The sequence below is a fragment of the Tupaia chinensis genome, unplaced genomic scaffold (genome assembly GCF_000334495.1).
Source record: "Tupaia chinensis unplaced genomic scaffold, TupChi_1.0 Scaffold000101_1, whole genome shotgun sequence".
In the NCBI taxonomy this organism is placed as follows: Eukaryota; Metazoa; Chordata; class Mammalia; order Scandentia; family Tupaiidae; genus Tupaia; species Tupaia belangeri.
The window spans coordinates 2663389-2675603 of record NW_006159565.1 but is presented as its reverse complement, the minus strand read 5'-3'; the positions used below and the strand labels follow the sequence as shown (position 1 = coordinate 2675603).

Sequence of the window (12215 nt, the reverse complement as noted above, 5' to 3'; positions counted from 1 at the left end):
GGGTTGGGGCGGGGGGCGGGCGGTGATTCGGGCCGCCCCTCGACGCCCGGCGCTGGGAAACGTCGTGGAGGCCGTGCGTAGACCGCGGCGCTCAGCGGGTCCCGGGCCAGACAGCTCCGGGCCGCGCGTGGACCAGACTTTGCTCGGCAGTGTCCACGCCTTGCGCGGCCCTCGGACCCTCGCCTGGGCCTGCGTGCTGGGAGCGGGCTGCGACCCCCAGGGTCCAGTTCAGGCAGACAGCGAGGAGTGGGCGGGCCAGGGAGGACACGCGCGACACCTGGGAGGTGCCAGCCTCCTCCCTTGGACGCAGCGGCAGGGGCTCAGCTCCCCCCAGGGACACACCCATCTAGGAGGGGCTGTCACCGCCATAGTCTCTGCAGGAGGTGGAGGACTGATAGACCTGCTGGAGGGATGGAGGTTGCTTGGCCTGGCGCCCCCACAAGCCTGCTTTGTGACCTTGGGGGGGCCTTGTCTGAGCCCTCCCTCATCTGCAAATGGAGGACCTGGTGGGCTGCTATGTTAACTCTTCTGCTACCTATAGGTGGGTAGGGGAACCCATTGCTGGGGTTGGATGGGGTTGGGCTGTCCTATGTGTCGGCAGAGGTGGGAAAGGGGCTAGCCTTTTAGAAGACCAGATGGGTGGGAGGAAGGAAAGGTACCATAAAGATCAGGTCTCTTGCTGTCAGTGCGGGAAGACCTTGGAGTTTGGTTTGGTTGGACAAGTGTTGGCAGGTCTGGGGAGCTGGACAGGAGGGTGCGCAGCACAGTGATGGTCCCTTTGGCTCTAGGAGCAAATGCAGGATAGGGGAAACTGAAAACAGACCATGAGGATCATGGTGATCAAACAAGAAAGTCTTCCTGGAGAACATGAAGAGTTTGAGGGCTTTGAGGTCAGTGGGGCCACCCAGAGGGAAAGAAGGGGACTAGAATCAAGTGCACCCATATACTCCTCCCACGCCCTACATGAGTTTCCCTGGATTTGGGACTCTGGTGGACAGTTCCGAACAGTTTCCAAACTTTGCTGCTGCTTTCTGTCTTTGTCTCCCTCTTCTCCTTGGAAGGTTCTAAATATCTGTAGCACTGTATCCTAGGGTGCAGGGCCCCAGCCAAAAATGAAGGTCTGAGATGACCCAGGGGTTATGTTGATGAAGCTGCTCACCTGGCCTGCAGTGGCTTTGACTTGGAATCAGATGCCAAGGGAGACGTGAGCAAAGTGAGTTTCAGTGGATTGACAGCCTGGAAGAAGGAAAGGCATGTGGGTCTGGGGGAGGCAGAGGGAATCCAGGGCCTGAGTTGTAGGGATGTGAAACCCAGATTTGTCTCTTGAGGTTCATTTTTCAAAGCATTCTGTTCTGAATCCTGGGTCAGGGCACATGGGATGTCTGACTGTGCTCAGCACGGGGCCTGTCTGCTGGGGGACTGCTGACTCTGCAGGGGCTGGACCTCTTCTCTTTGTGGGTCTGGTCATGTTGGTGGGTAAAACAGAGAGGGGACTTTTTCTGGTGTCCTCTTGGGAGGGATAGACTCCCCACTGCTCCTGGAATGGGTTCCAGTTTGAAGGACTCCCCAGCTGTGGTCACCCTATTAAAACAGGCGGCATGACAGTAGGATCAAACTACAAGTATTAAAAACTCATGTCTGGGACCAGCAGTTGGCGTAATGGCTATGTCGCTGGACTCCCATGTAGTCGACCACTGTCTGAGTCCCAGACCCAGTGGCTTAAACTCACGCTGGGTGCTTGTGCGTATGTGCCCAAGATCCCAAGAGGAGACTGGAGGAGAAGGGATTGTGACGTGGCCATTCCCCCTGCGGGGGGGTGATTTCTTGCTTTCTATTTCTTTCTGGCACACACACACCCCCAATAGCAAAAACTTCTCCAAAATAAATAAATAAATAAATAAATAAATAAATAACTCATGTCCATCATGTTGAATACAGACTGTAGAGTCATTTCTTTAGTAAGAATTTGAGGGAACCAGTAGTTAGTGTAATGGCTATGTCGCTGGACTCTCACGTAGTGGACCGTGGTTCGCGTCCCGGACCCGGTGGCTTAAAACCCTCGCCGGGCGCATGTGCGTGCGTGCCCAAGATCCCGAGAGGAGAATGGAGGAGAAGGGATTGCGGTGTGGCCATCCCCTCTGGGGGGTGATTTCTCACTTTCTGTCTCTCTGTCTTTCTCTGTCTGGCGAGCGCACGTGCCCTATAGTGAAAAACCTCTCAAAAAAAAAAAAAAGAATTTGAATGTTTATGATGGGTCTGGTGTGGGGGGAATTCAGAGATGAACAAAGGGATCTCCTACCACCCTTGAGTGACTGTACTGAGGGAGCAGGACCATAGACAGTTCTATAATATATAGAATAGTGTGGTGGGTGGTTCAAGGGAAGAGGACAGGGAGCCAGCGTGTATGACAAGGGCCCAGGGGAGCTATCCTCAGAAAATCGTTGAAGAAGAGGGAATGAGGGACCAGCAGTTAGTGTAATGGCTATGTCACTGGACTCCCATGTAGTCGACCGTGGTTCGAGTCCCGGACTCAGTGGCTTAAACTCACACTGGGTGCTTGTGCGTGTGTGCCCAAGATCCCAAGAGGAGAATGGAGAAGGGATTGTGGTGTGGCCATCCCCCGTGGGGGGTGATTTCTTGCTTTCTGTCTGTCTGTCTCTCTCTCTCTGGTGAGCACATGCGCCCTATAGCAAAAACCTCTCAAAAAAAAAAAAAAGAGGGGGGGAATGAGAGTTTCAGGGAGAGAGAACATGGCACGTGCAAAGGTCTCAGTGTGCAATGAACATGGGGCCACTTTATTCCAAGGCCGTGAAGCATTCGTTTTTATTCCAAAGTCATGAAGCTAGGAAGCTTTTTTCTTCAGGAAGCCTTTCTTCTGTCCTCATAGACAGTGGCCTTGCCTGTTAAGAACTGAAGTTGTTGGTGGTGGCTAGGCAGGAGGCAGCTCTGCTAGGTTGGCATCGTGTCTGTCCTCAGCCTGAACTTATAGCCTGAGGCCTGAGTGAGAAAAGCCCTCCTCTGGGCCTGGATGGGTGGCAGTTGAGGAATTGCTGCTGAGTGTTCTCAGTGCTTCGAGTGCTGGGCAGAGTCATGTCCTACTGAAGGTGGTTAGGGTAACATGCAGTATACCATCTTCTACATGTCAGGCATCTTTACATGCCAACGAGCCTTGGGCACTGAGGAGGTAGGCTTCTGGGAGAGGCTGGAGGCTGAAGTGGCTCTTCTAGGCATAGTTGGTGTGACCTGAGTCTTTGGGGTCAATGATTCTGAATCTAGAATGGGAGTTGGAGCAAGTGAGGGGTGTGTGTGATGACTGGAATAAAACTGACTTCTGGCTGTCAGCATGCTTGGACTTGGACAGGACAACATGAATGTTTGGAGTTTCCTAGCTATTAAGGTGTGTTTGTGTATTTAAAGATTTTTGCCTTAGGATACATGCCTTAGGAGACAGAGAGAGACAGTGAGAAATCACCCCCCAGGAGAATGGCCATGCTGTAATTGCTTCTCTACCAGTCTCCTCTTGGGCTATTGGGCACACAAGCACAAACCACCAGGTGGTCCAGGACTCAAACTGTGGAGTCAGCCATATAGGATCCAGCACCTTAACCACCATGCCACTAGCTGGCCCTAATGTGTGGCTTTTAAAGCAGGTGTTCAAGGCAATACAGAAAATGGAATATGCAGCCTTATTAATAGAGATGGGTTAGGGAATAAGATCTAATCTCTGAGCAGTCTTCTCAAGTGTGTCTCTAAAAAACATTAGGTCAGGGGCCAGCAGATGGCGGAATGGTTATGTTGCTGGACTCCCATGTAGTTGACCGCAATTTGAATCCTGGACCCAGTGACTTCAAACTCATGTAGGGCACATGTGCATGCATGCCCAAGATCCCAAGAGGAGAGTGAAGGAGAAGGGATTGCAGCATGCCATTACCCTGGGAGTGATTTCTTGCTTTCCATCTCTCTCTCTAGCAAGCACATATGCCCTATAGCAAAAACCTCTCTCTCTCTAAAAACAAACAAGCAAGCAAACAAACACTGTGCAATGGTCTGAACTGTTCTTGTGACCGTTGGTGTCTATACCAGGTGCCCCAGTCTTATTTTAGGTGCTCTGGGGCAGACATTGTCCACTGGTAGAGCCAAATAAACTGAAATGGGACCAATTGCCTGGATTGGCCATGTGGCCTGTTATTTCAGGACCTTTCTGGGGTTCATGCCCTCACCCCTAGAAAGTGGGCTTGCCTCACTTTGGAAGTGGCCCATTCAGGTCTGAGAGAGACATCAAAGGGATGGGTGCTGGGTGATGGACCCAGTCTTAGGTCAGTACCCCAAAAGAAGCCACAGAAACAGACTCATTGAAATCATGAGTCTGTTCTGCCTGTGGGTATTCACAGGGGCTGATGAAGGATGTGCAGCGCATGGAGCTGTGTGGCCCCAGTCCTGTAGCTTCCCCCTCTGTGGCAGCATGCCTATATCTACCCTGAGCCCCTGAGCTGAGCTATCTGTGACATTGGTGACAGCAGGACCTTGTGGGACTTTGGCAGTTCAGCCTTGAGGGTTCTCTGATCCCGCAGTTGAAGAAATGTCACAGGCATTTTGTATCACTGTGCTGCTTTAGTGATGAGCCAAGTCTCCAGATGTTCCGAGTGTTTCCCAAATGCCTGGACAGAGCCAGGGTAAGGGTAGAGAAGAGGTAATGCTTACTCACAGCCCCTTCTTCCCACACCTCCAGGAAGGAGCCTGACCTGCAGGTTTCTCAGCGCCAGCCTCACTTTTCATGTAAAGAAACAAGCAAAGCCATTCCTGCCTTCGTTCCATCCTGAAGTGCTTGACAAGTACCCCCAGACCACCCCTGTCAGATTCTCCTCAATGTTCCCTGCTGGCCTGGTTCATGTGTGCTGAGGACCAGGTAAGCTTCTCTTGGCCCGGCAGGCTATACTTTCTCCTTTTGGCTAAATGTGGACACCCTCAGGCAGTGTTGCTGAGACTCAAGGCTTCTGTGGTCCTTGAGGATAAATGTCTGATTTACTCCAAGAAAGAGTACCAGAGAGAGTAGAAGAACGAGTACTATGCCAACCAGGCATGTAGTCACTCTAAAGAAAGAACTCAGACCCACAGCCTAGGGACTCATGGGGAAGGCTCTCTGGACAGGTGTAGAATGCCTTGGTTGTGCAGCATAAGACTGTGGGAAGAGCCTTGGCCCTCCTTCAGTTCTAGTGCCTTCATCTCTATAAATGGGGGAGAATCTTGCCTCTTTCAGAGGCTGGTGGGAGGCCCCGTGAAGGGCCCCACGTGAGTGCTGTGAGTGGCCCATCACTGGTGCCCGTCTGTGTTTCAGGCCAAGCACAGGTTCAGTCCAAGGAAAGATGGCAGCCCTTCACACAACTCCAGACTCCCCAGCTGCCCAGCTGGAGAAGGTAGAGGATGGGTCGCAGTGTGATCCTGACCAGGAGGAGGAGGAAGAAACAAAACAGGAAGAAGTAGAGGAGGAGGAAGAGATAGAAGTGGAAGAAGAGGAGGAGGATGCAGAGGTGGAGGCCGAAATGCAGGTTGAGGAGGCCAAGGGGCAGGTGGAGGTGGTGGCAGAGGTGGAGGCGGAGGAGGACAATGACGTGGAGGAGGTACTGGCTGCAGAGCGGGGTCCAGCCTTGGGGACCCAGGAGCAACTTAACTACCATGGTGACACCAAGTCCCCAGTTCTTCAGGAAAAGGGTAAGAAAAGCAGCCAACCCCTGGGAGAGGAAGTAAAGGGGGCTTGGGAGGGCCAGGGGAGCTCTTAGACCTGATGGGGTGGGACTGGAACAGGAGCGTCAGAGCCTAGGTTTTGAGGTGAGGAAGCAGCCTTATTCTGATCCTGCATGCTGGGTGGGTGGAAGTCAGCCAGGGTGGCTAGGCCAGCCAGGCCGGGTGCTGAGAGCACCTGGCCCCTAAGAGATCTGTCACCTCAGCCCCGCAGGCCTCCCAGACTCCAGCCACTCCTAGGGAAGAAGAACTGGAGGAGGAGGAAGAGGAGGAGGAAGATGAAGAGGATTTCCTGACAACTGGGTCTCAGGTGAGCTGCCCCTCCCTTGTGTGGAGTTCTGGCAACCCATAGGGTGTTTTCCTGGAGGGGTCTTGGTGCCTGTTATTCTGGAGACTTTTGTGGACGCAGCACTGGATCCTCAGGCCAGGCCCAAGGGATATGGTGCAGCTTTTCTGGGGCCTGACCCCTCCCAGGTCATTGGTTGTCATAATCGTTTTACCTTCCACACAATCAGAAGCACCATGCACACTGACTTCGAAAACCTGGCATTCCCCAAATGTCAGGTTACCCCCTAACCTGGAGCATCTGTCACCTGCCAGGCCTAGCTTCTTGCTGCCCAGTCAGGCTAGGCACCATGGCCCATGCTCAGTGTAGTTGGTGCCTCTTCTCCACCCAGGAGTGGGCCCTTACACTACCTGTGTGGCCAGAGCATTTGCTTGAGCTAGGTTGTATGACGTAGGACTGTGGGCTGGGGCTTCATTGTCTCGTAACCTAGATGTAAGTCCCATCTCTGCCCACATGCACTGGCTCCTTCGCCTTCTCTTAAGCCAGAGTTCAAGTCTCTTCATGTGAATGGGGTCTCTGTCTCCCACTGACTGTCAGGCAGTGAGGCCTGAAAGTTCTCAGTATTGTCTCAGCATATCTTGGCTGATAATGGGAAACTTAGCTGTATCCCCCCCAATGAGAGCCACATTGTAGGGCCTGGGAACATCCTCTGACAGTCTCTCCTGGCCCTTTGTGAGGGGCTCCCTCAGCCTCTCCCTGGGGCAGCTGAGGATAGTATCTGGGGCTCTGTGCTTTCCAGGGGCTGGTGACCTTTGAAGATGTAGCTGTGTACTTCTCCCTGGAGGAGTGGGAAAAGCTGGATGTGGATCAGCGGGGCCTCTACCAGGAAGTCATGCAGGAGAACTATGGTATCCTGGTGTCCTTGGGTAAGGAGGGGCTCTTTGCCCCAAGAGATAACTAGTGTGATGACTGCTGGGGGCTTAGCTGTCTGAGGAGATGTCTCCGGCCCAAGGGTCTTAGAGAAGGTGGGTGTCAGGGCCAGCCCAACTCCCAGGGAAACTGTAGGGCCATGCTGGGATCTGGGCAGAGTGAAGGGTGTCCTGGGGTCCCACTGTAGCTCACCTGTACCAGGGTGGACATATTCTGTGGAGCAGCGAGTCCAGCTCTGGTTCTGTGCTGCACATTCCCCAGGAGCCTTGAGGGTAAGGCAGCAGGTGAAGGGGGAGAGGCATGGGTGTTCTATTGGTATAGGGATGAAGGTGTGTGTGTTGGGGGCTACTTGGCAGAAGTCAGGTAGTCAGGGTAAGGCTCAGAGGGAAGGAAAGGTGGAGTCTAGAGCAGAGTGAGGTGGAGAGGAACTAAGTGAGCTGGAGACAGCACTGTTCTGGTGACGGCTACCCTGTAGCTGCTGTCTGTTTTGCTCCTGGGCAGGGTACCCAATCCCTAAGCCAGACCTCATCTTCCGGCTGGAACAAGGGGAAGAACCTTGGGTCCCAGATAGTCCCCGTCCTGAGGAGGGAGACATCGTCACTGGCGTCTACACAGGTGAGCATGAGATGGAATCACATGGGGTTTCTGCCAACACAGCTGCTCAGAGCTGTCGTCAGACTTCGGACTTCCCTGAGCCCTCTTCAGACTTGGCCCTGGTCCCTCTGCGTTTCCCAGTCTTGAGATCAGGAGTATGGAGTGGGCTCCATGGAGACGGGGCAGCTACCATGGACTAACCTCTTCCTTTGCCTCTCGACTACTCATAGTTCCAGCTCCATAGGGGCCCAATTCAATCCTAGGAACCTTTTTTTCTCCTGAAACATTTTTTTTAATTAATTTACATTCATCACCTAAGCATTGTCACAGCATACAAAATGTGGTTTTCCACCCAGAATATACTGCATAGTGGCTTAATCATGCATGTTATCATCAATAATTATCCATTTCTGACCCTGTGCCCTTTCCCACCCTCTTCTCACACTTCTCTGGGGTCTGCAGGTGTCTTCCATTCATTTTCCTTCCACATTTTATTGATCATACAATTTCTTAAATAATCTAACCACTTTTGATAGCAAGTTCAACTGGTAATTTCAAGAAAAGTAGTTTTATATTGGTAAGGAAATTTGCTTAAAACTTAAAGCCTGGAAAAAGGTTAGTATTCTGTTCAAATAGTAGGTTCATGAACCTATTGACAACTCAAGACAGGACAAAAACTCTTAAAACTGGACAACAAAGCCTAGAAGAAAAGCAGCAATATTTAGTCAAAAGTCACAGAATGCTATTTCACCAGTTCAGTCTTATGTACTTAATCTATCTTCTGTTGTGGTTCGATCTTCCCGATTGAATTCTGGGATATAATATTCAACTCTAGGCTTGTCCCTATGATTAAGTTGGCCATTTTTTTAGTTTTTGAACTCTTATTTCTGTGTGTCTGCATTTAATTTTATTTTCCCATTCTTTCCTCGCTCACATTGTTTCCAATGAGAGGTCTGCTGCTATCCTGATGGGATATCCTTTGTAGGTAACTTGATGTTTTTCTCTTACCAATCTTGGTATCTTGTCTTTGTCTGTGGTTTTGGTGAACCTGGCTATAATGTGTTTTGGAGAAGATCTTTTTGGGTTAATTCTACTTGAGGTCCTTTGTATTTCTTAGGACTGGATCCTTTGAGTGCCTCTCTAGATTTGGAAAGTTTTCTTGCAGGATTTCATAGAATAGATTATCAATGCCCTTATGAGTCTCTTTGCCTTCTGGGATACAAATTATCTGGATGTTTGGATGTTTGATAGTATCTAGTACTTCTCGTACATTATTCTCAAATTTGGGGACAGTTTTCTCAGTCTTTGTAGTGGATTTTTCTAGGCCAGCAATTTTCTCTTCTAAGTCTGAGATTCTATTTTCTGTATGATCTAGTCTGCTTTAATATTTTCAAGGGAGATTTTGACTTCCTGTATTATAACCTTCATCTCTAACAGTTCCACTTGATTCTTCTGTAAAATATGTAATTTCTCTTTCAGATATTGCCAGAATTTTCTCACCTCCTGAAACTCGTTGACTTCTTTCTCCTTTCTCTTCTGCAGTTCATTGTCTCTCTTCTCTTCCATCTCTGTTAGCTTTGCCATTATGAATATTCTAAATTCTTTATCAGACATTTCCATGATTTCCATCGAACTGTCTGTGGATGAAGAGGAGTTATTCTTTTCCCTTGGAGGAGAGGTATTTTCTTGCTTTCCTGTATTTCTTGTGGCCCTGTGGTGATTTATAGTCATCTGATGGATAGTATGTTTCTTCCTACACTTCAAGTTCAATCTGAGCATCCCTCGAGTTTGTGGGCTAGAGGTTGAATTATCAGTGGATAATATTCCACTTATTTTTTTGCTTATTCCCCTGAAGTCACTAGTTCTCAGGAGCCATGAAGGTGTCTTCTGAAGTCCTGATCCCTTGCCTCTCTCTCCTAGGAACCTTTAAACAATGATTCCCCATTCCTACTTTGGAGCCTGTGATTTTTTTCTTTCTCCCTTTTTTTTTTTTTTTTTTTTTTTTTTGTTGTTGTTGTTATTGTAAATGAAGGGCCAGTTGTCAAGCTGTCAGCTCAGAGCCGAGGCACAGGAATCCAGCAGACTGTCTGTTCTGGGAATGCTCAAGCTTGCATGGTCTTATCCAGGCCTCTGGCTTCTCCACCATCTAGGCATCTCAGTCTCCCCTGTTCTCCTGGGAAGGCCTATAGCAGCCTCTGACCTGGGTGGCAATTGGTGGCCTTCCAGAGAAGAGATTTTGTAGTGATGTGTACAGAAAATATTTGGGGTGGCCAGTTTCTCTGGAGGCCTCAGAGCCAGCTCTAACTCTGTTCAACTCTTTGAGCCTTACTTTATTCATCTTCAGAATAAAGAATTTGAACTAAACCTGTAGTTTCTATCTGGAGGGCACTGGGCTCCTGGTTGTGTTCAGATACACTGTGGAGTCAGAGTTGTTTTTAGGGTTCAGAAAGTCCAGCAGAAGCCCTTGCCCTACAGGTGTATTCTTGGGGCTGGAGGGATGCCAGCCCAGGGAGGGGCAATAGGTAGACTTGGAGCAGCTTACAGATGTGTTTTTAAATAAAAATACAGAAAAGTACTTGGCCAATAACAACATGTATATATTTCCAATTCTCTCACATACAGCCGTCATACTCCCAACACCCCTGTGAAAGAGCTTGGAGGCTTTACTTTGCAGATAAGACCAGCCTTTAGACCAGTTGCCTCAGGCCTGCTGTCAGTCACCCCTCCCCATGCCACAGGGCTCCTTCCCAGCCTGTGTCTCCAGGTTCCCTGGAGCCCCTAGGAATCTCTCTTGGGCTTCAGAACTTGGAGGGTTGGCAAAAGGCATTGCCCCTGCCTTCAGGATTAGGCTAGCACGTAGGTGATACTTCTCAGAGGACCTTAGTGGGAGATGTGGCCTATTTATAGGACATCTTAGTAAAGCCACCCACAGGGGAAGGGAGTGCAGATCTCTACTGGCCAATCTCTCAGTGTGCGGTTGAAGTGCACCTGTTCTCCAGCCTCTTGGAGGGTCCTAGGTAGAGCCTTTTGCAGACTTGAACCTGGGTGATCCTCTTTCAGGCTGGGTGACATGTACCTTGTGACTTGTGGACCTTGCAGGGGTTTGTGAGAGCTCCCTGAAGGGGCCTTATGCCATGGCCAGTTACGATGTTGGGATGGTAGGCCTGAGGTACCCCTGGCTCAGACAATCTATAGGGTACCTGGGGGTGCAGGACCCAGGGACAGTCTTTGAGTATCATGTGCCTGGTTGGAGGACATACAGTGACAAAGACAGGCAGCCACTGTGGTCTCTTCACAGTAACTGTAGCCTATTTGCTGAATGGCCTCCTTCCCCTACATTCATTTTTGTTCAGCTGAGCCACTGGAGAACTGAGAATTTCTGGGTCTGGGCAGGATAGATGCTAATTGTTAGGAGGCTGACAGCATTTGTATTTCTAGAGTATAGTCTTGGAAGATGCAAGTGTATTCCTTTTTTGTGCTCCTTGACAAGTTGAGGTACACATGATGTCTGGAATCTGGCCACATTCTTCACTCAGGTGCTTCTACCTGCTGGAAGTGACTGAAGCTTCTCTTTAGGCCATGTCCCCAACTCTCTGGTGCTTATCCCTCCCCTCTCTTCCTTCAGCCCTGCCCCTTTCTCCTTTCCTGTTTAGATTGCAGGGTCCCTGTTCCTCTGCCAATGTCCAATGTGGTTGCTTGGCAGAAATCTGCTCCTGATTGGACCACATTTCCTGTAGGCCTCTGATCTGTGCTGGACAAGAGTGGATCTCCACCACAGCCTGTTGGCCTGGCCTTGTGTCTTCATGGGTCTGGTGTTTCCTCTCTCTGAGATAGACCTCTTGGGCCCCTGGTTCCAACACACCCAGTGCTTCTCCACCTGCCCTTGTTTGTTTATAGGCTCTGGGACAGTATTGGGTCATCTCGTTCTCTCCTTAGTTCCCTCTGTATTGTCCATCTCTACTTCTCTCCCCTCAGGCCTTCTCTCCCCTGTGATCTGGCTACCTGCCTACTTGGGGATCTAATGGGTATCTCAGTGAAATGGAAATACTCCTTCTGCCTGGCCTTTCCTGCAGCATCCCCAGCACCTGAGTGGGCCTCAGGCCTGCCTGAGCCTCCTTCTCCCCCACCTAGCCCAGGCTGTCCCCAGGCCACAGGTGTCCCTACGCTGCTGTCTGCCTTACACTTCAGAGGCATTCTCCAGCATTTGGAATAGTAGCTGAGCTTTTCACCATGGCTGAGGACTGCCACCCCCTCCAGGCTTCTGTCACATCCCTCAGCTCCTCAGGCTCAGCCCCACAGACAGCCATTCTTTGCAAGCTCTTACCTACTCTGTTGTTTCCTTTGCTAGGAAAAATGCAAGTACTTCATGTGGCTGACTTAGTTCTCAGGTCCCCTTTGAGTCCTGTGTTCTCTGACCTCCTTGGGTTCATTCCCTCCCATTACTCCAAGACATTCAAAGCTTTATTATATTATTATTTTAGATTTTTGCCATAGGGCATGTACACTCACTAGAAAGAGACAGAAACAGAAAGGAGAAGTGAGAAATCACCCTCCAGGTGGAATGATCATGCTGCGATTCCTTCTCCATTCTGCTGGGATTTTGGGTATGTATGCACATGTGCCTGGTGTTTTTTTTTTTTTTTTGGGGGGGGCGGGTTTTTGTTTT

The 12215-nt window shown here is 50.2% G+C and overlaps 1 protein-coding gene across 1 annotated transcript in view; it reads left to right on the top strand.

The window, feature by feature from the left end:
• The first annotated feature begins 24 nt into the window (after nucleotides 1-24).
• ZNF316 (zinc finger protein 316) overlaps nucleotides 25-12215 on the top strand; it is a 24278-nt gene continuing 12087 nt past the window's right edge. The window contains exons 1-6 of the mRNA XM_006143669.2: nucleotides 25-541; nucleotides 4730-4906; nucleotides 5336-5709; nucleotides 5946-6049; nucleotides 6825-6951; nucleotides 7457-7570. Coding sequence (XP_006143731.1) covers nucleotides 5364-5709; nucleotides 5946-6049; nucleotides 6825-6951; nucleotides 7457-7570 — 691 coding nt within the window. The 5' untranslated portion in view covers nucleotides 25-541; nucleotides 4730-4906; nucleotides 5336-5363. The remainder of the gene's footprint in view (nucleotides 542-4729; nucleotides 4907-5335; nucleotides 5710-5945; nucleotides 6050-6824; nucleotides 6952-7456; nucleotides 7571-12215) is intronic.